Source organism: Loxodonta africana, chromosome 15 (genome assembly GCF_030014295.1).
Source record: "Loxodonta africana isolate mLoxAfr1 chromosome 15, mLoxAfr1.hap2, whole genome shotgun sequence".
Taxonomy (NCBI): domain Eukaryota; kingdom Metazoa; phylum Chordata; class Mammalia; order Proboscidea; family Elephantidae; genus Loxodonta; species Loxodonta africana.
The window spans coordinates 85,015,372-85,037,407 of record NC_087356.1 but is presented as its reverse complement, the minus strand read 5'-3'; the positions used below and the strand labels follow the sequence as shown (position 1 = coordinate 85,037,407).

General features: G+C 46.0%; 1 protein-coding gene across 1 annotated transcript in view; it reads left to right on the top strand.

The window, feature by feature from the left end:
• NCAM1 (neural cell adhesion molecule 1) overlaps positions 1-22,036 on the top strand; it is a 75,910-nt gene that overhangs the window by 32,502 nt on the left and 21,372 nt on the right. The window contains exons 10-14 of the mRNA XM_064268336.1: positions 631-781; positions 1,140-1,324; positions 1,853-1,949; positions 2,217-2,387; positions 3,521-3,652. Coding sequence (XP_064124406.1) covers positions 631-781; positions 1,140-1,324; positions 1,853-1,949; positions 2,217-2,387; positions 3,521-3,652 — 736 coding nt within the window. The remainder of the gene's footprint in view (positions 1-630; positions 782-1,139; positions 1,325-1,852; positions 1,950-2,216; positions 2,388-3,520; positions 3,653-22,036) is intronic.

Genomic DNA, 22,036 nt, shown 5'->3' with positions numbered 1-22,036 from the left:
TGGGACTCTCTGTACTGCCATTTCCGGGGAAGGGACACAGTTACCCTCACTCCCATTCTGATAGTCCCTGAGCTGAGTTGTCTGACTTTTTTGAATGGAATCATTTTACTTTTATGCTTGCAGAAAGAGAGGCATCTGCAGAAACAGGGGTTTCTTGTATGATTTCTTACATTTGGGCACATCCAAATTTCCCGTTACTTGTGCATGCACCGTGGAACTGGCGGATGGGCAGAGGGTTGGAAGGAAAGAATGGGGAGAACAGGTTTCCCAGAACCTCACGAGGGAAGGCTGATGCTACTGAAATACCTGCTCCCCAGGGCTTTTGCTTCCATCTTAGACACCCAGATAGAGTCATCTTGGGGGGCTTTGCCCATGCTTGCCCCAACCCAACCTTGGCACATAGTTTAGGCTGTTTGACGTATATGGAGTCCCTGTTTTGGATACACCCAAGTTCCCATGGTGCTCCCCAGAGCTGCCCACGTTAGATGGTACTTAAAGTAAGACTTAGATGTTGGCACAGAGAGGAGGGAGGATGTGAGACTGATCATAAACAGCCCCCACCCTGCCCTCAGCCACGGTCGTCCTATGCTCTGCTCCGGGCTCTGACGCATCCCCCTTCCCTCCTGGCAGACCCTGGATGGGCACATGGTGGTGCGCAGCCATGCCCGCGTGTCCTCCCTGACCCTGAAAAGCATCCAGTACACAGATGCTGGAGAGTACATCTGCACTGCCAGCAACACCATCGGCCAGGATTCCCAGTCCATGTATCTTGAAGTGCAATGTGAGAAGCAACTGGAGGAGGTCGCGGGGAGGAAGGGAGGGCAGTGCAGGATCTGGATGAGAGCAGAAAATAGCGGCTAGGATGCTGCACTCTGAGCTTTGGCCATGTCCCCTGGGTGGTTGGCCCTAGGGCTTGTCCCCAAACCCACCCACACACCTTCCCCAGGCTCCCTACAAGCCTGCCTGGCCTTGAGCCTGCCCACGTAGCTCGTGTGCGCAGGAACACCGAAACGGCACCCAGCTCTATGTTCAGGCATTAAGTGCTTTGGGACACACCTCGTCTTCTAGTGCAGGAAACAGGCTATGTGAGGCTCAGTGATCACGGAGGTCACCCTGAGAGTCATTTTCATTCGTTGCAGATGCCCCCAAGCTACAGGGCCCTGTGGCTGTGTACACTTGGGAGGGGAACCAGGTGAACATCACCTGCGAGGTGTTTGCCTATCCCAGTGCCACAATCTCATGGTTCCGAGATGGTCAGCTGCTACCAAGCTCCAACTACAGTAATATCAAGATCTACAATACACCGTCAGCCAGCTATCTGGAGGTGAGTGGTGGGGGCAGGGGCACGTGGAGAAGATGCAGCTGGACTATGGGTGGGCTCCTGTGGGCAGCTAAAACGTTCTCTCTTGCTTCCCTGGCACATTTGGGGGAGCCGTTGGCTGGAGAAGAAACTAAGCCCCATCCCAGGTCACCTTTCTCTCCTGCACTGATTCTCTCCTGGGGGCGGGGTCCATGAGCCCCTTTTCTGTTCTCCTCTCTGTGTAAGTCTGGGCTGGAGTCTATGGTTCATGTTTTACTGGTTCAGTCCCTGGGTAACACAGATGGCTAAACAGTTACTAACTGAAAGGTTGCAGGTTTGAACCCACACAGAGGTGTCTCAGAAAGAAAGGGCTGGCAATCTACTTCCAAAAATTCAGCCATCGAAAACCCTACAGAACGCAGTTCTACTCTGACACACATGGGGTTGCCATGAGTCGGAATCGACTCTGCTAAGTTAAACCAATAAATAAGGATCTGAGTCTATGGCCATCCCATGGTACACCTGTCACCCAAGGGCTCCTTCCTTCTAAAGGTGACCCCGGACTCTGAAAATGACTTTGGAAACTACAACTGCACTGCAGTGAATCGCATTGGACAGGAGTCCTTGGAATTCATCCTTGTTCAAGCAGGTGAGTACCCCTTAGAGAGACTTCCCACACCACCTCACCCTAGCCAGCCCACTTGGCATACTTTGGTGATGCTAGGGCTGTGGGAAGCCATTAGATGCCTGGGGATGTGGGCATGGGGCATGTGGGGAGACAGTCACATGATGTGGTGGGCAAGGAGGACAGGATTTTCAAGAGGGCAGGGATGAGAGAGACATCCTTTGCAGTTGCAAGTTTTGGTGTTGGGCCAAATGGGGCTCACGTGTGTCTCCATATCTGCCCTCCCCACAGACACTCCATCCTCACCATCCATTGACCAGGTGGAACCATACTCTAGCACAGCCCAGGTGCAGTTTGATGAACCAGAGGCCACAGGTGGGGTGCCCATCCTCAAGTACAAGGCTGAGTGGAAAGCAGTGGGCGAGGAAGTGTGGCATTTCGAGTGGTATGATGCCAGAGAAGGTAAGTGGGAAGAGGCACTGTGTCTCTTAGAGTCATGGCTGCTTTGTTAATCCGTGTTGGGGCACACTCAGCCTCAGCGTTCACTAGCCCCTCGCTGCCTGTGTGGGTAGGGTGGCACATACCACTCTCACCTACCGGGGGATGGTAGGCCCCACCACCTGAAACACCATTCCTGTCCCTCTAGAATTAGGTCGCGGTCACATCTCCATCTAGAGTTGGGCTTCTGTCCCCTGGCGCTTCAGATCGTGAGTCTCAGGTCCCTGCCAGAAGCAGAGGAAGCCATCCAAGCCGTGTTCCACTCAGAAGCCCTGCTCAGGGGCTGAGCACAGCCAGAGGCTTGCAGCCCACCTCCTACTCTGCATATTCGGATTACTCGTGTAGAACAGGCTTTCTGCCGACACCCAGCCAGTCCTGCTTTAAGTCTGCTCTTAAATCAACCCTATGATATATTTCCAAACCAAAAATTAGAGGGAAAAAAAACCTCGGATAATGCAATTTGAAGATTCTGAGCTATACTGTCTTTTCCCAAGGATGGAGTATATTGTTTAACCTCCCCACTTTTCGGTTTCACATACCTGGGTGATGCAAACGTTTAACATGCTCAGCTGCTAACTGAAAGGTTGGAGGCCCAAGTCCACCCAGAGGTGCCTAGAAAGAAAGGCCTGGCAATCTACTTCCAAAAAAATCAGCCATTGAAAATCCTATGGAGCTCAGTTCTACTCTGACACACATGGGATTGCCACGAGTTAGAATCAGCTCAACAGCAGCTGGTTTGGGGTTTCATTGGAATAATTTAGTGAAGTGGGATTTGTTCCTGTAGAAATGTTTAATCCCGGTCTGATAGGTGGTACTAGGGTGGAATTGGGAATGGGTTGAGACATCAGAGTTACAGCCATTCAGAGACATCATCCAGCCCACTTTTACGGAGAGTTAGTTCCTCCAGAAAGCTTTAGCTTCTGGAGGCAGAGGGGCTGGAGGGCATTAAGATTAGAGCTAGAAGAATTCACTCCATTTGCCTTCCTAACTTCTCCCTGACATCTCATTTCCAGTTTACAAAGGCAAGTCGATTCCATGCTAGTTTGTCCACTCAGCTTTTCACTCTTTTGTGATCCTCCTCCGTGTTCCCAAAACAGCCAACATGGAGGGCATTGTCACCATCATGGGTCTGAAGCCAGAGACGACGTATGCTGTACGGTTGGCAGCCCTCAATGGCAAGGGGCTGGGCGAGATCAGCGCGGCCTCCGAGTTCAAGACGCAGCCAGTCCGTAAGTAAAGCCAGCTGCCCTGCCTCCTCCCCATGCCCACCCTCTCCTCCCAGGGCAGTGGGGGACCCTGAGCTGACTCAACTTACTGTTCAGACAACAGCTTTTTCTCTTTCAGATCCCCCTGCTCACGATGGCCCCACATCCTAGCTCTCTGGCTCTCAGTGGCTGCTGATGCCCATCCGTTTATCTTCTGTCTCTCTGAGGGTTGGTGACACTGTCACAGTAGCTAGTACAGCTTGTTAGAGTAACAGCCAGGGAGAAAAACGGGTGACACTTTTATTAAAGAAAATGGTGAGGGAAACAGCAGTGTGTTGTGCAGGGATTTGGGAGATGCACTTTTTGACATGGTCACCAAGGCCCCAAGTACCCTGTGACTTGAAGAAAGAGGGTAAGGACAGTGACAGCCACAGCCACATAATTAGCTACGGGATTTTTGATACAGCAGAGATAATATGTTACAGAAAAACAGAGACTGCTGTAGCATCTATGAGCAGGAGCAAAAACACAGCAACGGAAGAGGGAGAAGGACAGCTGCGGCTTTTGTCTTTTCTGCCCCTCCTCCCCAGCCCATACCAGGAGCACACGGGGGTCTCCTTCCCATGCAGCCTCTTTCAAGGGGGGTACTTCTTCCTGATTCCGCTCAGAGCTCAATCTCTGTTTTCCTCTGTCATGCCCTCTTTCCTTAAACTCGGCCTGCCATGCTGTGCCCTTCCTGCTCACAAATAGCCAGGTCGTGGGCAACCTTTACAGACCTGAGCTGTAGCCCGGGGAAGTTCCAGGTTCCCTCCAGCTAAGGAAAGTGTTGGAAACACTAGACTCTTTTGCTGGTCACAGAATTCCCTGGGCTCTCTCTGACCCCTGAAATTAGAAAATGCATAGAGGGATCCTTTGCTTCTTTCTCTTTGGGACCTGCAAATCGACCCCATACCTCTTCCCAGAAATAGGAAGCCTGCCTCGTCTTCCTGCTACGGGATTTGCCTCTTTCTGGATTTGAAATAATTTGAGTTTCCAACTCCATGTGTTCTGTGGATTCTATTCATTTCTTTTACATCTTATTTTTTTCTCTTGGGTCTGTCTCTTTTCTTTTCGTCTGTGTTCCATCCATGGGAAATGCAGATAGCCCTCCACGTAAGTGCCTCTTCTACCTCATTGCCTGTTTCCATAGTGTTAACATCTCCTAGTCCTAGTTCTAAATTTAGTTGCGGTTCCTTCTTTGTTCCCTAGCGGCTGCAGTAGACGACACTGCCTGGGCCCTAACCACACTGACCTTAGTCTAGTTTTACTCTCGTTAATGTCTGTAGGTGACTCCGAGAGGCTAACACTCTTCCTCTTTTAGAGCATGCAACTTCTGTGTCTTTTTGAAATAGTGTATATTTATGACTTTGTGTGTGTAACCATCGTCCTGTGGCAAAGAGGATGTTTGCTGAGCCAACCATGGTGGAAATCTGCAGATGGACCCTGAGTAACAAGCTATAGAGCCACTTCACCATTAGCCAGAATTACAGAAAAGTGTACCACAGCCTCATCAGGCCCGTAGTCAGAATCTCTTCAAGGGAAAAAGACCCTGAAAGGATTCCCACGTTTGCTTTTAGGAGATAAAGGAATTGAGCTCATTGCTCCCCTCCTTTTCTGCCTGTCAGGTTGGTAGCTGGTGGGCAGTTGGAGGACTGGTTGGGGAACCCCATGCGGCAGCCGCAGTCGTAAAGGGCTAGCATGACCCTGGGCTACAAGTCATGGACACATATTGTAATGAGCTGTTGGGGAGTTAGTTAAACCTTGGTTCCAGCCAGCTCTGGTCTTTGGCACCTGGTTACTTGCAATGTGCATTTCCATGTTTGGAAAAGACTGGCCACCTGCCCTAGTGACTCTGCTGTTGGGCATGGAGATCCCCCACTGGAAGAGCACCCCAATGATGTGGGCTGGAAATAGAGGGCGCAGGAAGCCAGGGTAGCAGCGAACTGGCCTCTGCTAGAGAGAGCAGATCTGTGGTCCAACCTCCTTAGCCTGCATTGATGACCCCAAGCTTCCCTTTAGCTGAGGCTTAGCTCTTTCCTCCCAGGCTAAGCTCTGAGAATAGTGGAGGGACATGTTGTTACTCAGAGAGACTCTGAAGAAAAGGTATTCAGGAAGGTTCATACTCTTTTAATAAAAAGCTCCTAGTTCCTGAAAGGCACTCAGGGAAGCTTATCTCTTTAAAATTTATTCAGGAGTATTGCAGTCACAGCAGAATCTAAGCGACTAAGTGTAGGCGTTTGGAGATTTTGAGCAAGTGCTAAATCCACTACCTGAGCAGAGCTGGTTCCTGAATGAAGTAGTTCTGGAAAGAGCCCTAGCGGAGGTATGGGGTTATCAGGTAGGACTGATAGGTGTCTGCTCTGGGCTGGCAGCTGTGCCTTTAGCGAGCTCTGGAGGAACAGCTCTGGGTGAAGAGCACCTCCCTCCAGGCAGTGAGCCTAGTGAGCTGCTGGTCCTTAAACCCAGTCCTCAGGCTTCCTCTTCTCTGGATTTGTCAGTAGGTGAGTGCTGGCTTAGATACGTAAAAGACAGGAAGGCTGGGATGAGGCCTCCTCTGGAGTTTCTAACCAGTAATTGGAGTTCAAGCACTGAATCAGAGTAACCAGGTCTTGGACTCCAAAGGCCACAGTGGTTTTCATTCATTGCCAGCTCAGCTCTTATAAAGGTGAGGGTTTTTATAGTAGATACTATGTTTTTAACAGTCGATGTTTAATTTTTTTTTTTTTAAAAATAAGGCATCTAGACCCTTGTTGTTTTTTATCTGCTTATATGAAAACAGATCCTTGACCAAGACTGCAAGAAGCCTTTGAAAATGGTGGGTCATCTCTCCAGTCCAAGCAGATCATGAAAATGATATGGCAGCTGGCACAGCTAGTGGCATGAAAAGTCAATTTTCTCAATCATATGATAAAGTTATGGTTCAAAGAATTTAAAAGCAAACTTCTTTTAGATATGGAGAACAGTGGAAGAGACATGGAGTTGAGTGTGCCTATTTCAAGAACTCCAGGAGGATAAAGGTGGCACACACATGAGAACGTGCGGGAACATCATACTTTCACTGAAGATACGTTGCTATTGTCTTTCCCTGCATCCTCATAACTTTCTAGAGCTGCTGAAGTAAGGGTCTACCCCAAGGGGTATCCCGCTGGCCCTAGACCCGTCCTGTAGAAAGATACAGTTGAAAGGATGATGCCAGCTTTCACCACTGCTGAGACGAAACTCACAAGACAAATTTTAGGAAGAACCTTCTCAGAGTTCTCTCTCCATTCCTTGCAAGACACAAAGGTTGTCTGAACAAAATCAGCCATCAGTTGAGCTGCGTTCCTACCCTGAGCCCAAGACCAGTGGTGTTGGTTGGTGACATGGGGCATCCCACACACAGGCATTGCATTTTTATCCTGTAACACTGCATGGCCTGTCCTATGACACTGAAGCTTAGGCCCTAGGAAAACTCTGAGCCCCAAGGAAGAGAAGGCACAGAGCAAGCAGGAGCTGACATACTGGAAAGACAATCTGTTGCTTTCAGACCTCTGGATTGAGAAGGGTTAGGTGAGGGTCAGCACACTGGGCAGTAGTCCATCACTTGAGGAAATCACGTTTTCAGTGTCAAAGAGTTAATTGAGCTGTCCCAGTAGTGGGGTTGCTTTCTTGGTTCCTTAGTAGACTTCTCCAAGTTGGTGGGCATGAATATGCCAAAGCAGGGATGAGCAGGTGAAACTAGCTAAGGCCCCAAATACATAAAGGCCTCCAGCTTCCTGAGCTTACAGACCAGAAAGCTGTTTGGAGATTCCTTTGTGTGCAGTTGATAAATGTGTGCGAAGGTAATGAGGAAGCTGTGACTCAGAATAAGCAACTCTAACCTGGGAAAATGTTCCCATTTCTTATGTTTTTAACCCAAATGCCTGTGTGCTGTCAGGATACTCTGAGGTGGAAAGGTCATGACCTCTGTTTGACTTGGGAGAGGCTGCTGCCTGTGAGAGCTGCTAAGAGAGTAAAGAGACAATGCTACAATTTATTATTAAATTTTTCCTCCAGGATTGAGACATTTAACCTTTAGAATGTAATTGCCTGAATGTTGCCTCTTAACTTACTTCTGTGCCATGAAACAAAATGGGTCATTTTTTCCAGGGTATAGAGATTATGCATGAGTCTCTACTTTTGAAAAGGGGCATTTTGACATTTTTTGTTTTTACATTTTACCCCCCAGATGACACATTACAAGCATAAATTAAATGCACCATATACATAAATGCACATACAACTTCATCCTTTTACCGGAATAATTATGCAAAGTTTTGCAAACAATTCAAGCCAGAAGAGTAAGAGAAAGAGAAAGAGACTTTCACCTGAGTTAACCAGACCCTGAAATCATGACACGTTAGCAGCCTGCGTTGCTTTGACTCCAGTGACACTAGCCTTCCATGGTTTATTGAGGCGCCCGCATCTGGAAGGCTAAACCATGAGCATCAAGGCAGTGTTGGCAATAGGTTGACGTGTCGTCCAGTTCTACTTCTCCAAATTTTTGTATAACTCGCAATGGGGACCTTGTTTTGTGATTGTCGATGGGACAACTTCTGAATATTTGCCAGTGAAAAACTAATGATCCATTTAGCCTTGCAGTGCCCATGCAGAAAGTTGGTCAGTATTACTTGGTTAGCCCAGGCTCTTCAGCATGCCCTTTCTCTGTGGGAGCGAGAATATCACTGAGCATTATTAGTGTTGCTCTTCACACACACACACACACACACACACACACACAGAGTAGCACAGCAGCAGCAGCATCCAAGTAATCACGTTTAACCCACTGCCAGTGAGTCGATCCCGACTCATAGCGACCCTACAGGACAGAATAGAACTGCCCCATAGGGTGTCCGAGAAGTGGCTGATGGATTTGAACTGCTAACCTCTCAGTTAGCAGCAGAGCTCTTAACCACTATGCTCCAGGGCCCCAATCACTTTTAGTAGGAATCTTTTTGGAGAAGGCCCGTGGTTGTAGTATCCACTGTGTGCCAATCATGGACTTTAATCACTGGTAAACATTAAGCAGGACAGTCTTTTCCATTTCATTCAGGTACAGAAATTAGAGAGTGAGACAGATTTTGTAACAAAATGTGCCATATATGTAAATACATGCCATGTATATAACTACATGCCATATATATAAATATATATAAAGCAAAAACCATATCCATTGCTGTCGAGTTGATTTTGACTTATGGCAACCCTGTAGGACAGAGTAGAACTGCTCATAGCGTTTCCAAGGCTGTCAATCTTTATGGAAGCAGACTGCTACATCTTTCTCCCGAGGAGCCAACTGGTGGGTTTGAACCGCCGACCTTTCAGTTAGCAGCCAAGTCCTTTAACCACTGCACCACTAGGGCTGCTAACAAATTCAGTTCAGGTCCACCCAATGGACCCTTGGAAAAGAGACCTGGAGATCTGCTTCCGAAAAATCAGCCTTTGAAAACCCTGTGGAGCATGGTCCTACTCTGACACACATGGAGCCGCCATGAGCGGGAGTCTACTCGACAGCAACCGGTATAATGAAAAGCCTAACAAAGTCCGTTTCTCCATTACTTGATCATCTTAAGCAGAGGGCCAGGTTCCCATCTCTCCTGTTCTGTGATCCTAGGTAGACAGCTGGTCCTGCTGAATTGGCTATTTGTTTGCAGTCAGGCTTTAAGGCTTCTGCAGCTGTTCCTGGCCAAACCCCTTACCTGAAGTGCAGGGCTTGGCAGGCACACAGGCTTATGGTCTGAAGTCAGAAAAAGCCCTGCTCTGGCTGCCCCTGCAGCTCTGCTGGCCACCTGTTCTCATGCACGCTGTTTTTCTTCCCATTCTAACTAGCGTCAGCGCCTCGTACTGACACCCCAAGTCAGCACTTCCATTTTCTAACTCAATATCTATGCCTCACTGGTCTTTTTCCCCTCTTTTTTATTGTGCCTTCCTTTCTCTTTCTTCAGCAGCTCCTGCTAGCTCTCCTACCCCTGTTCCATTGTCTCCTCCAGATAGTGAGTATCATTTTCCCCATCCCTCTGTAGCTTGCTTTCTACTAGCCACAGTGCAGTCTGCCTAATGCTATCTCCTCCACCAGGTGATGATTCAACTATGTCAGCAGAGAGCAGCGCTGGATTTTAGAAAAGCAAATGAGAGGAGAAATAGGCTTAGGGCCTCTGGCGTTCAGGGTAGGCAAGCACTCCCAGAAGAAGAGAGAACTGAAAAGCGTTGCTCCCTCAGAAAACCCTGCAGGCAGGCACCCTGAGGGTGCTGAAGCCCAGCCTGTCCTTTGGGTTGGGCCGAAGCTGGTATTTGGAGAAGCCAAACGAATTTGCCAAGAAAAATATCTGTCCTGCAGGGTCATAAGAAATGTTTTGGAGTGTTGGGTTTTACCTCTCATTTTAATTGGCGCAGTTGGAGTCAGACATTGAAATTAGATAGTGAAACCTGTAGCTTTTGCTTTATCCATAAATGTATCCATTGCTCATGAACATTTGTGGGAAAATAAACAGATGTGCCTAGCAGTAGGCACTTAGGACAAATTGTTCAACCCTTCACAAGGGAGCTTCATTATTCTCTTCTCTAAAATTGGAATGAGTCGTCTCCTTTCTCCCCCCAAAAAAAAAACAAAGAAAAAAATAGGCAAAGAATAGGCTTATCAAGCTCTGCTTTGCCCATCCTGGACCAATGCCACTGAACCTGGTCATAACACCAGGTGGCTGGGCTCAAGCCTTGTCATCCTGGCTGAGCCTCATCATTTCCAATCTTTTTTTTTTTTGCTCCCTTGTCCTTTTGTTCCCCTAAGTCCTGAGGAGTAAGAACTGCAGGCCTGTCCTATGTAGAGTTTTGAACCCAGATTTCCAGGGAGGGAAGCAAAATGAGACAGCCGCTGAGTAAGGTGCAGGCCATATTGCCACCATCTCTTAGAGCTACAGATAACAGCAAGCAGTTTAAGGGGTGGCACCTCCAGATTGGCCTTATTCTCCTTATTATATCAGAAGGCCCTGCCATTTGGGGTTGGCCTCAGGAGATGACTTAAGCCCCAAGATCAAAAGCCCTCTGTTGCCATCTATTTGACTCAGAAATATGACCACCGCCACCTGCCTGCCCTATTATCTTCCAAGGAAGTGCACCATAGCGGAAAGAGTTCAAGCTTTGGAATCTGACAGATCTGGGTTCAAATCCCAGCTCCACGACTTTTACTCAGAGCTCCATGACCGTATATCAGTCACTTGACCTCCCCAAATCTAAAACTTCACATCTAAAATGAAGGATAAATTCCACCCGCCTTATAGGTGTTTGTGAAAATTGAAGATTAAATATAAAAAACATCCAACAGAGTTCCCAACATGTTGGTGGTGTTAGGTGCTGTCGAGTTGGTTCCAACTCATAGCAACCCTATAGGACAGAGTAGAACTGCCCCGTAGGATTTTCAAGGAGCGGCTGGTGGATTTGAACTGCAGACCTCTCAGTTAGCAGCCAGGCTCTTAACCACTACACCACCAGCATGTGGTCACTGTAATTAATAGTAACAAGCAATGAGGGTGATGTTATTTCTTGCCGTGTGAGAGTAATTTGTCAGCAAAATCACTTTAAGATATATGTTTGAATAATGACAAATCAGGGAAGAAAGGAGTGAGAGAGTATCTCCTTCACCGTCTCTGTCTTTTCTTTATAATGATGCTTGAAAAAAAACACATATATTTGACTTTAATTTATTTCTACTCTCCTTCACCTCTCTGTACCCTTTCTGGCCTTCATGTTCCCATAGCAACGTGGCCTCTTCCTGCCCTGACAACCACAGAAGTGTCCAGTGAGTACAGAGCTGAGGGCCAGAATTCTGACTGCTGCTTGTGGCAGAGCTGGCTTCCAGTTCACAGAGATGCCAGTAGTGCTTCCTCCCTTTCCTTAAAATGCATGAAGGTTCCTAGCCTGGTGTGGTCTCCTAAGCATGCTGTTTTTTTGCCAAGAGAGCAAACCAGGCATTACCAAAAGAGCTGAGGTGATTATTTGAAGAGGACTGTGCATGAAGAGGCCTTTCCAAATTTACTCTTGAGTTAAAAATAGAAAAGGATTAGGGAAATGCTGGGGAGAAGAAGGAACAGCATCGCCTGCCCAGCTTTGGCTGCTCCTCGTCTCTAAAATACACACACACACATGCAGGCACGCACACACACGCACACAGGCACGCACGCAGGCTAATATAGCAAGAGCTACAAGACGGAGAACAAGGGAAGGGGTAGAATATGATTGCTTGGGGGAGCTAGAAGGGCAACGCAAAGAAGGAAGGAGCTGCATACGCTCCTTTGTCTCACCATGCCGAAGCGGCCTGTACACAGAGCACATATGGGAAGGAGAGGCACTTTGGTCTCCTCAAGCCGTGGCCTCAATGCCAGAAAAGCCATGAGCAGAAGAAGCCAAGTCCAGGCTCTCTGGAGTCAGCGCTGCCTGAGAGTCCGATGAAAGTGCTGGATTTCCCCTCCTGAAGATAGTCAGGACCACCACCAGTATTGTCTTTACCATCCAAACATTACACTGAACTGCAACATTAACATGCTCCAAGATAGTACTTGTGAAGTAAGCTGGTATGCTGACGACTTAAATTCCCTGACAAGTCAACTTTGTGTGTGTGTGTGTTTGTGTTTACAGTGTTTAATCACCAAAGCTGTGTGGGCGATTCAGATTTTATACTATTGCTGGGTGCATAGAAAACTTGGCATGTATCCCGTTAGGCAGTAGCCAGAGCTAGAAGACAGAAACAGGTGTGGCAAAGTACAGCTCTCCCTTCCTGAGCCAAGCTTTCTGATTCATAATTGAACGAAGAAGCAAAGAGTTTTCCGGGTTCTGTGTGCTGCATGCAACGCTTCCTTCTTCGGCTGCAGACTATAGCGCCGGCCCTGCTTTCTCAGTGTTCTCTCAGTGTATGTGCTGCAAAACGAATTTTAATTCCTGGTGCCTCTGAGGTTTCACTTTGTCAGCAGAGCGGGTGACAACCAGTGTGTGTGCTCGCACGGGTTCAATTCCAAAGATGGCTTTTTTTGCATTTGGAAAAGGAATGCAACTAACAGAGCCCTTTCTTCTTACAACAAGCAGTGTTGCTCCTGTCCTGTGCCCGAGTGGGTGCTGTGTGTGTGCTAGGCCCAATAGGAGCAGACTACGGGGGGCGTTTGCACCACTTGATTCATATGTTGTGTCTCCTTTGGAACTGAAATGCTAACCCAGGTCAAGATTTTTCCTTAAGGAGGAATTAGGTATTTCTTCCCCTGAAATGTCTTTAACTTTTGAAAATCAGGCATTTCTTCTCACAGATAAAATGCCTAGCTGTGGCATCCAAAGGCAAGGAAGTTTGAGACTTTTTTTTTTTTTTTTTTAATTTGGATTCGTTTGACTCTTGACCCAAATTGTAAGTCCTGGTGGATGCTGGGATAAAGAAAAGATGGTCACAATTGGGCAGCAGCCTGCATTTAACATGCACGCAGTCCTCAACAGTCAGGCAAACTCTAGCACTTGTGAACTACAGGGGAACTAATAGCAGAGTAGCTGTGAGCACACAAAAATCCATCAATCAATGGGGTTGAAAATAAATAATACTTCTTGTTTTTGCTTATGTGTGTGTGGGTGTTTTTGTTTTTGTTTTTTGGTCAGTTGCTGATGATGAAGGAATAAACGTATCCTCATTAAAAAACAAAGAATGCTTAATTTTGAATAATCCCTGCAGGGCCATCTTGGTAGGACCATGGCAATACCTGCGTAATGTCGCACAATAAAAACCACACATTCTGTCAGCTCATAGTGCCCAGGGAATATACTACTTGGTTAAAGCATTCCCCTTGAATTATTTTTAAACAGCAGTGTACTTTGAGCCAGAAGATATCATTCAGTAACACATTAGAACGTAGAGCTAACGTAGGACAAAAACGAATGTTTGGATAGGTCCGAACAAGGACAACTCTTCTTGTAAATCTCAAATCCATGTCTTATCGGCACAGCCACAAGCCTAAGGGTTAAATAACTTTATCCACAGGCCCAAGTATATGTTTAATATTAGACTTTCAGCTCACTGGTCCACACATTCAGTTTCTGCTGTTCGGTGTGGACAGAGGTATTGCCTCAACCTCCAAAAAGAAACCTGTTCCCATATCTGAATTCGCCTCTTCCGTTGCGTGTTCTTGAATTTGGGGAGTCTCATCAGGGGTGTCAGGGATAATGTGAGTAGGGGGCTAAAGAAGTAAGAAAAGATCTTTGGGGCTACCCTCTCGGGCATGTATCCACCAAGCCTCACTCAGCCCCTATGCCCTCTCCTCATTGGGCGAAGGAAACACAGAATGCCTTTTAATTTAATGTGGTCTTTTGTTCTTACAGGGAACACAATTTACGCCTTAAAAATGGTGGGACTTTTCCTTGATGACCCGTATTCTGTTTGATTTCCCTTGTTTCCAAGGATGGAGCCGTTTCTGGAATTTGTGAACATTAACTTGCTCTTTTCTCCTCCTTTAACAGTCTCCTGGATTGCCTTTGACATCTGGGTCCTGGCAGATAACACCTCCCCATTTAAAAAAAAAAAAAAAGTGTACCTGTTCCTTGATGTGGTATTAATATATAATGTTGCAACTGTAGCTAACGCTTATTGGTGTTGTTAACCAAATGTTCTTTATGATTTATTATTCTTCTATTTCCAGGCGGTTTTACTGTCCTCCCAGTGTTCCCTGTATATGCTGCTAATTTAATTTGATTTCTCCCTTTATTTAGTCTGTGATTTTGTGGTTGATTTTTCTCCCTGCCCATTGTTTACATCAGTTTTTAATTTTTTTGTATTTTCCATGTGATCTCCTCCACTTTCCTTTCAACCAATCATGTGCGTGCGTATCATGTGACTTTGTCATGTGGCTTGCATGGTGCTGATGATGTCGTCCACGCTGGTGAACAGAAGGTAAAACTCTTTGTTCTGATTAGTGAAATAAATCTGGGACCAAGCCTGGCACCTCCAGCCCGCTCATTTCTTCCTGTCTCAGATTTCCTAAGTGTAGCCACTTGAGGGATTTTCTCTTGTTCTCAGTTCACGACCAGGGTTCATCATTCCTTGCAGCCTTGGCAGGACAATATGATAGATACCAGGAAAGCCTTTGGTTCAATATTTTGCTCCCCAAAATTTGGTCACACAAATTCTACCTACAGAAGGCCACTTTAGCCGAAGCACAGTTTGCAAATTGGATTTTTACCGGTAGGTCATAGAATTATTTCCCAGAAAGCAGTTTTGTAAACTAGCTCTATAGCACTGTTACTTAATTTTATCCAGTAGTTCTGAAAATTGTAGTAGCTCTAAAATGAGTCACTTTCATGTGGAAACATGGAAAAGCCACAGAGAGAAATTTAACAGTTGCAAAGGTTATATTTGTTCAAAACCCATGCAAGTGCTTCCTAAAATCTACACAAATGGAGAACTTTCTGAAATAAGAGATTTAAGAATCAGAGCAGTTCGGCTGTGCTTGCTGAGTTATCTGTCACTTTTCAAGAGTGACTCTTCCCCAGGCAGGAGGAGATTAAACAACCCAGAGCAAATGTCACTTAGCAATTACCAGGACTGGAGAGCTCCGTGTAATCAAGAAGCAGGTGATTGACCCTCGAAGCAAAAGAAATAAAATTATAGCCTAATTAAGCACCTAGCAGTGACAAAATAATTAGTTAATATTGTGACTGACACAACCTTGTGGAAACATTTCTTGCTTGCCTTAAAGCAAGAAGGGAGCCTCTCCTCACGGCTTCCCCCAGTAAAATCAAACACCTATTCAAAACCTGCCCCCGGGGATCATACCCACCTCATTCTCTTATGACTGAAATTTTTTACATCAAATCACAACCTGAGACACATATGGGCTGCACTGATCACCAAAGCAAAACTAACACCAGTAACTGCCCGGTGTGCCCATGCATGCAGGGTTTGACCTCACTTCTCTGAGAACTGATTGGGCGACATCCACTCCAATAAAACCATTCACAGCTTGTCTCGCATGTTCTTTGTTCCTGCCCTGTCCCTTTGTTCGCTGCTCCCCCTTTGTGTGAACGTTGTGTGTGTTCCCGAGTGTTCACCCTCCACCTTTACCATCCTGAGGACTTCAGCTTTGTAGGTGTGGAGACATTGCCCCAATTCAGTCCCATTTACAACCAGACTCCTGGCCAAAGGACTTGGATATGACCTGTCCTCATTTTCCGCAAAAGGAAATGTTCGATATTTAAATTTTATGTGATAAAGCGGGATTATCGCCAAAGCAAAGGAACATCTCATGCAGTTCGCTCTAATAAATGTGACCCACCTTTCAAAAGTTATTTTCACCTGGGAGTCTTAGGGCAAAGAAAATTGGGAGTCGAAGATGTGCTAAACTCCAAGCCCTCCTCCCAAAAATAAAGAAAATCATGTTTTCTTTAATTCCCAAAGGTTGGTCATCAGCAGGACCCGACTTCTCTCAGACTTGGGGTGACTGCTCAGTATGGGTACAGTTGTAGGGAAAGGCCAAGTCCATCCTTGTGAAGTGGGGCAGATGCTGGATTGAAACCCATTAGCTTCTTTTTTAAAACAAGCTTGGTCATTTCTAGGCAATGCCTTAATTCTGAAGAAAAGCAAGCACACAGAGAACAAGGTGGAAACTAGCTCATGCCTCTGAAGAGAATGGTTTGAATGTTTCCACCAGTTCCCCTAGAAAAACGATGTAGTAGTGGTCTGCACTGTCAGTAAAAAAAATGTGGCCAGTACTAAAAAAGTCACTGAGGGTCTTACAGCATCCTAAAGCCATGATTATCACTCATCAAACCACGTTCCCATCCGTGACAGACGTTCTCCAGCCATATGCAAGGGTGCAGACGAAGGATTGGTTTATCAGGTGAGCAGCAAGGAGCAGGAAAGGGCCTTTAATAATGGAATTTAAGGGAATGGAGAGGTCAGAGCAAATACAGTTTATGGGAGAGAGAAATAAAGTTTAGATGAGGACAGTTACTGCCTCCTTTCTCTGGGCATTAGGAGGGATTTAAAGTGAGTTGCCAGGGTGGTGCAAACAGTTAACATTCTCGGCTGCTACCCGAAAGGTTGGAGGTTCAAGCTCAACCAGAGGCACCTTGGAAGAAAGACCTGGTGGTCTCCTTCCAGAAACTCAGCTGCTGAAAGACCAATGGAACACACTTCTGTTCTGATAGGCGTGGGGTCACCGGGAGTCAGAGCTGGTTGTTGTCGGCGCTGAAGTAGGAAGGTTTAAGTGAGCTGGGAGCCTTTCTCCTGCCAGCAGTTGGACACCCAAAAATTGATGAAATCCAGCATTCCTTATATCACCCCTCCTCCCCTCCTGGGCAAAAAAAAATTACCCGGGATGCACTTAAAACATCCTGGACATTCTGCCCACCTTAGGTTCAGCTCAACAGTGTTTACTGAGCCCAGCAACTCTGAGCGAACTAAGGCAACTCAGAAGAAGAAGGGAGGTTAACACAGCGCTGAGCCCAGCCCCCAAGGCTGCTTAGTTTCTGAGCCTACTGGGCTATAGACACCATAGGGGTTCATGCCACGTAAGCCAAGGCACCTGTCCCAGGATGGCAGGCACGGGCTTGCTGAAGTGAGCTAAGGACACACCCAACGCCAAAGTATTTCTCATATCTTGGCGTTGTGTAAAGGTGCCCTGGTGGCTTAGTGGTTAAAGCGCTTGGCTGCTAACTGGAAGGTCAGCAGCTGGAACCCACCAGCCACTCCACGGGAGAAAGATGTGGCATCTGCTTTTGTAATGGTGACAGCCTTGGAAACCCTATGGGACATCTCTACTCTGCCCTGTAGGGTCACTATGAATCAGAATCAACTTGATGGCAGGGGGTGGGGCATTGTGTAGCTGCAAGACCTGGTTCCTCCAATGACTCCGTAATGCCATGGATTTGTCCATCAGCTCCTGAGGACTCTGTGTAAATGGGACTCGCCCGCCACCCCGCCCACCAGCATGTGTGTAATGAGATCCCCCCGTCCCCGGCCCTTTCTCTACACGCACTGCATGTCTGAGCATGGACCCTCCCCACCCATTCATAATGATCTTTTTTCTTTAGCTACTGACACTGACTCGTACTAGGAAATGCTGATTCTGACGAACTAAACTCTTTAACACCCACTCTTTCTCCTTAGATTGAAAACATCACTAACTGCCCCTTCCACTCCCTCCTTTGTTTTTTACAGCTGTGTGTCTGGACTGCAGCAGGATCTAGCAGGTCGAAATACTTTTTACCAGGGTCAATGAGCTAATTGCCTTTATTTGTAATGATGCCTTGCACTGGTGGTTACCAAGTTAGAGAGTTAGCGTGAAGGGAATGAAGAGGAAGGCAGTGGTGCATATTAGCCCGAATCCTATGGGCACGGACCCCAGGCCCCTGCTGGCTATAGAATCTGTCAGTTTCCCTAGGGTTACCAGTATAAGGGCTGAAGAATCCCAGGAGCCTCATACTTCTTACTAACTAATCCAACCTCCATGAAATAGTGTCCAAGACGTGCACAAATCCCTCTTGTGGCCTTGGAGGCAGGAGCCGAGTTAATTGTTGATGACAGCACTTATTTCTGTCATAACTTCCTCAGCTTGGATCAGCCCCATAACCGCAAGCCATACCTTCGTGGTCATATTTTCTTTTTAGGATGATGAAACAAAGATAATTGATCAATTAATCTGTTGATGTTTTCATGACACCCAGGAGAAGGGAATTGGTATTTTTGTGGTTCAGTCTGTCAGAGTTCATTTGTTGCTGTTTAATTTGTACTCTGTGCTACCATCCCACACCACCACCACCACCACCCCCCCCCCCCACACACACACACTCACATTCGTAATTCCTGAGAAAACTGGTGCTGAAAAGGATTTGCAGACTAGATGCCTTGGTGACCTTGGCCACAGAAAACTAAGCATTCCTTGCAAAAAGCTGGGGGACTGGTCGTGTTGACAGTCACTAGTTCTGTATCTCAGCATTCTGTACAGCCCGGGACCGGGATAGCAAGGAGTCAGGACAGTCACCAGTTCTGTATCCCAGCATTCTGTACAGCCAGGGACCGGGATAGCAAGGAGTCAGGACAGTCACTAGTTCTGTATCTCAGCATTCTGTACAGCCCGGGACCGGGATAGCAAGGAGTCAGGACAGTCACCAGTTCTGTATCCCAGCATTCTGTACAGCCCGGGACCGGGATAGCAAGGAGTCAGGACAGTCACCAGTTCTGTATCCCAGCATTCTGTACAGCCCGGGACCGGGATAGCAAGGAGTCAGGTCGCTCAAACGCAAGCAAATCCTTAGCACCCAAAAGAAGAGAGTTGAGGAGAAGAAGGGAAAGCCATTTCGAAGGCCTGACTTGGGAGAGCAACGCTTAAGACAGCTTGACACCCATCTCTGGATTGTCAGGCTGCTCTTTTTGATTGTCAAAAAGCCATTTCGCCAAGGTAGATTGCCAAAGAAGCACCCAGACGAGCTGTGAAGGGCCAAGGATGTACGCAACGTACATCACATTAGATTTGATTGCTTGTTTTGGTTTGTCTGACATCTAGGGCCCAGAGGTCCGCTTCAGGAAAGAGAATTAGTGGTCTAATAACTTTAAATCCTGATTCCCTAGAGACCAGTCAAGATACTAACCTCTTGATATAATTGTAAATGTTCTTGAGTTGGAAAAACTGAATAGACTTCATACATGAATAGCTAAATCATACCCTTTGGGCTTTTGAAACAAATAGTAAAAAGGTATACATAGATTGCTTGTAAGAAATAATCAACAAAAGATGACAAGAGTTTGAATAAGCAAAGCAAACAGTATTTTTGGTGCCACGCAATCCTATTTGATAGTAAAAGTAAAAACAGTTTTTAATGCACACCCTACCTCCATCACTGATTTATACTCAGACCCCCAAAACTCTGAGGACTCCCACAGGAGAAAAAGCAAAGTGAATTATCAGAGAAATGGGTCCAGCCTTCCACAAGGATGCTAGCCACTACTTCAGCATTTCATTCAGAAACTACAACTTTTGGAGCTTGAGCTTTTTTAAGTGAGAGGTAGAAAGAATATTGTTTTCCTTCTAGAATTCACAAATGCTGGCCAAATGCCCTGAACTTGCTATAATCTTTGTTATGGGATTCAGATACCTGGCGGCCGTTTCTCATTCCAGGGCTTCTGTTGACAGAAGGGAAGGGTATGAGGCCGACTCAGATTTAAGGGCACCGTCGCCCAGTAATTACAAAGGGGGATCCTACAATCTACGTGGCCAGAAACATACATTTCAATTATGGTTTATGGAGGAATTTCACAGGACCTGCCTGTAATGTGTTCTGACTGTATGTGGCCTCATATTCTTTTTTTTTTTAATTTTCTTGAGTACATGATTTGTATTCTGCTAGAAAACACCAGAACTGTCTAGAATTTCATGTGTATTATTGGCAAAGCTCATTTTTAAGGTTTTAGTCTTTACGTAAAATATTTTGGGGGAAATTTTTGACTCGTGACAGAAGCTAAATTCAGAGGATGTAATTAACCCCAGAGGTTTTCTTGGAGCAACCTGCCAATTGCTGCCGAATTGCAAACCAACGTTTACAAATAATTACAATATTGGTTTTGCTGAAATTACCCATAATGATTTCAATCAGAGCAACCATCTCAGAACAGAATGCACATTGGGACCCGCTAAATAATTTCCTCTGCTACTGTGTTCACTAAAGCGGTGAGCCTCCTAAATGCCAAGGGCCAATTCTCTGCGGCAGCCCCTCCCTTGTCAGGCGTGGCTGAAGCCGCGTTTGTACAGAGAGCTTAGGAAATAGTTTCTTTAACCCAGTTCCTAATCTTTAAAAAAAAAAAAAAAAAAATAGGCAACAGTAAACATTTGAAGATGAATAAGGCAATTGGTTAAGCAAATATTGCTCCTTCCACATCTTAATATACTTCCACAGCCACAAAAGTGGTCAGAATCTGTATGCTGTTAGTTGAATATGATCTTCCTTTAGAAATACTATCAAAAAAGGGATTATATTTCTGACCAAGGGCTCCATCATTTTTTAAAAGAATTTATCATAATTATGTTGTTCCTTTTAGCAAAAAAAAAAACCCCATGTCTTATTCACTTTTGAAACTTCAATGCCTAATGGACTATTACTGCCTACTAGGTGGAGCCCTGGTGGCGCAGCGGTCAAGAATTTGACTGCAAACCAAAAAGATCAGCAGTTCCAATCCGCCAGCCGCTCCTTGGAAACCCTATGGCGCAGTTCTACTCTGTCTCGTAGGGTTACTATGAGTCAGAATCAACTCAATGGTTTGGTGTTTTGGTTTTGGACTTGTCACAGTTATGACTTATCACAGTGATGAGCACATCAGTAAGTCTTAGCTGTTATTTCTCTGACCATATTTTCTGAATAAAAAAAAAAACCAGCAAATGGGTGGACCCAGTAGGTACTCAATATGCATTTGTTGAGTAAACCATATTTGAAATATTCTAAATTGTATACCTGAACATTAAAAAAAAAAAAAAAATTTTTTTTTTTTTTTTTTTTTTACATGATATAAAATGTTCTACATTCTCCGAAACAATGTCAGAGGAACATGGTAGTCGCTCAGGTGAAATGACAGTAAGTTAGTGTGTTACAACTAGGGTATAGTTTCAGTGGCTTTTGTGTGATTCCAGTTATATTTTTCTGAAACAAAACCAAGGATAAGAGAACACCTTCATCAGAGCTGTTGGTTTCTACATTGATTCCTTGGAAAAATTTTGTTCATGGTATCTTCGAAGAGACTTGGCATCTCTTTTTGAGGATAGGACTTTTTTAAGACAACTTTTTAGAAACTAAGTTTCTCTGAAAACTTTGGGCCTTAGAGATAACAAATTATTGATCTTAGGGTGCATCTCCCTACATTAGGTGAATGTCACATATTTTATTTGTGTTCTGTCTTCCACAAGTATCAAAAGAAGTGACAAGGGTATAACTGGTAGTCCCTCCTGAGGTCAACGGCTGTCATGGTGTCACAGTGCTGTCAGAGCTAAAACCCTATAGAGTATCTAGGGCAGTGTTTTGCAGCTGTGGTGATTGAGGCAGTAGCTTTTCTGAGGCAGCAGACAGCCTGTGCTCTCTCGTGGCATTTTTAGCATTCAGCTTTAGAGAGATCTTCACAAACGTCAGGGAGAACATCGCTTCTAAATAGATACTCCACAAAGAGCTGGGTTCAGAGGGACCGTTTTGTGGTGTCAGTTCAGCCTTGGGAACTCGCAATTCCGAGAAATACGAAGGAAGGCACAGCCAGAACAGCCCCAGTGGAGTAATCCCTATCTACCTTCCAAGGAAGTCTTGGGGGAAGGGCTGGTCCTCACCTTGGTGGGTGTGTTAGAAGGGCCACTGACGCTA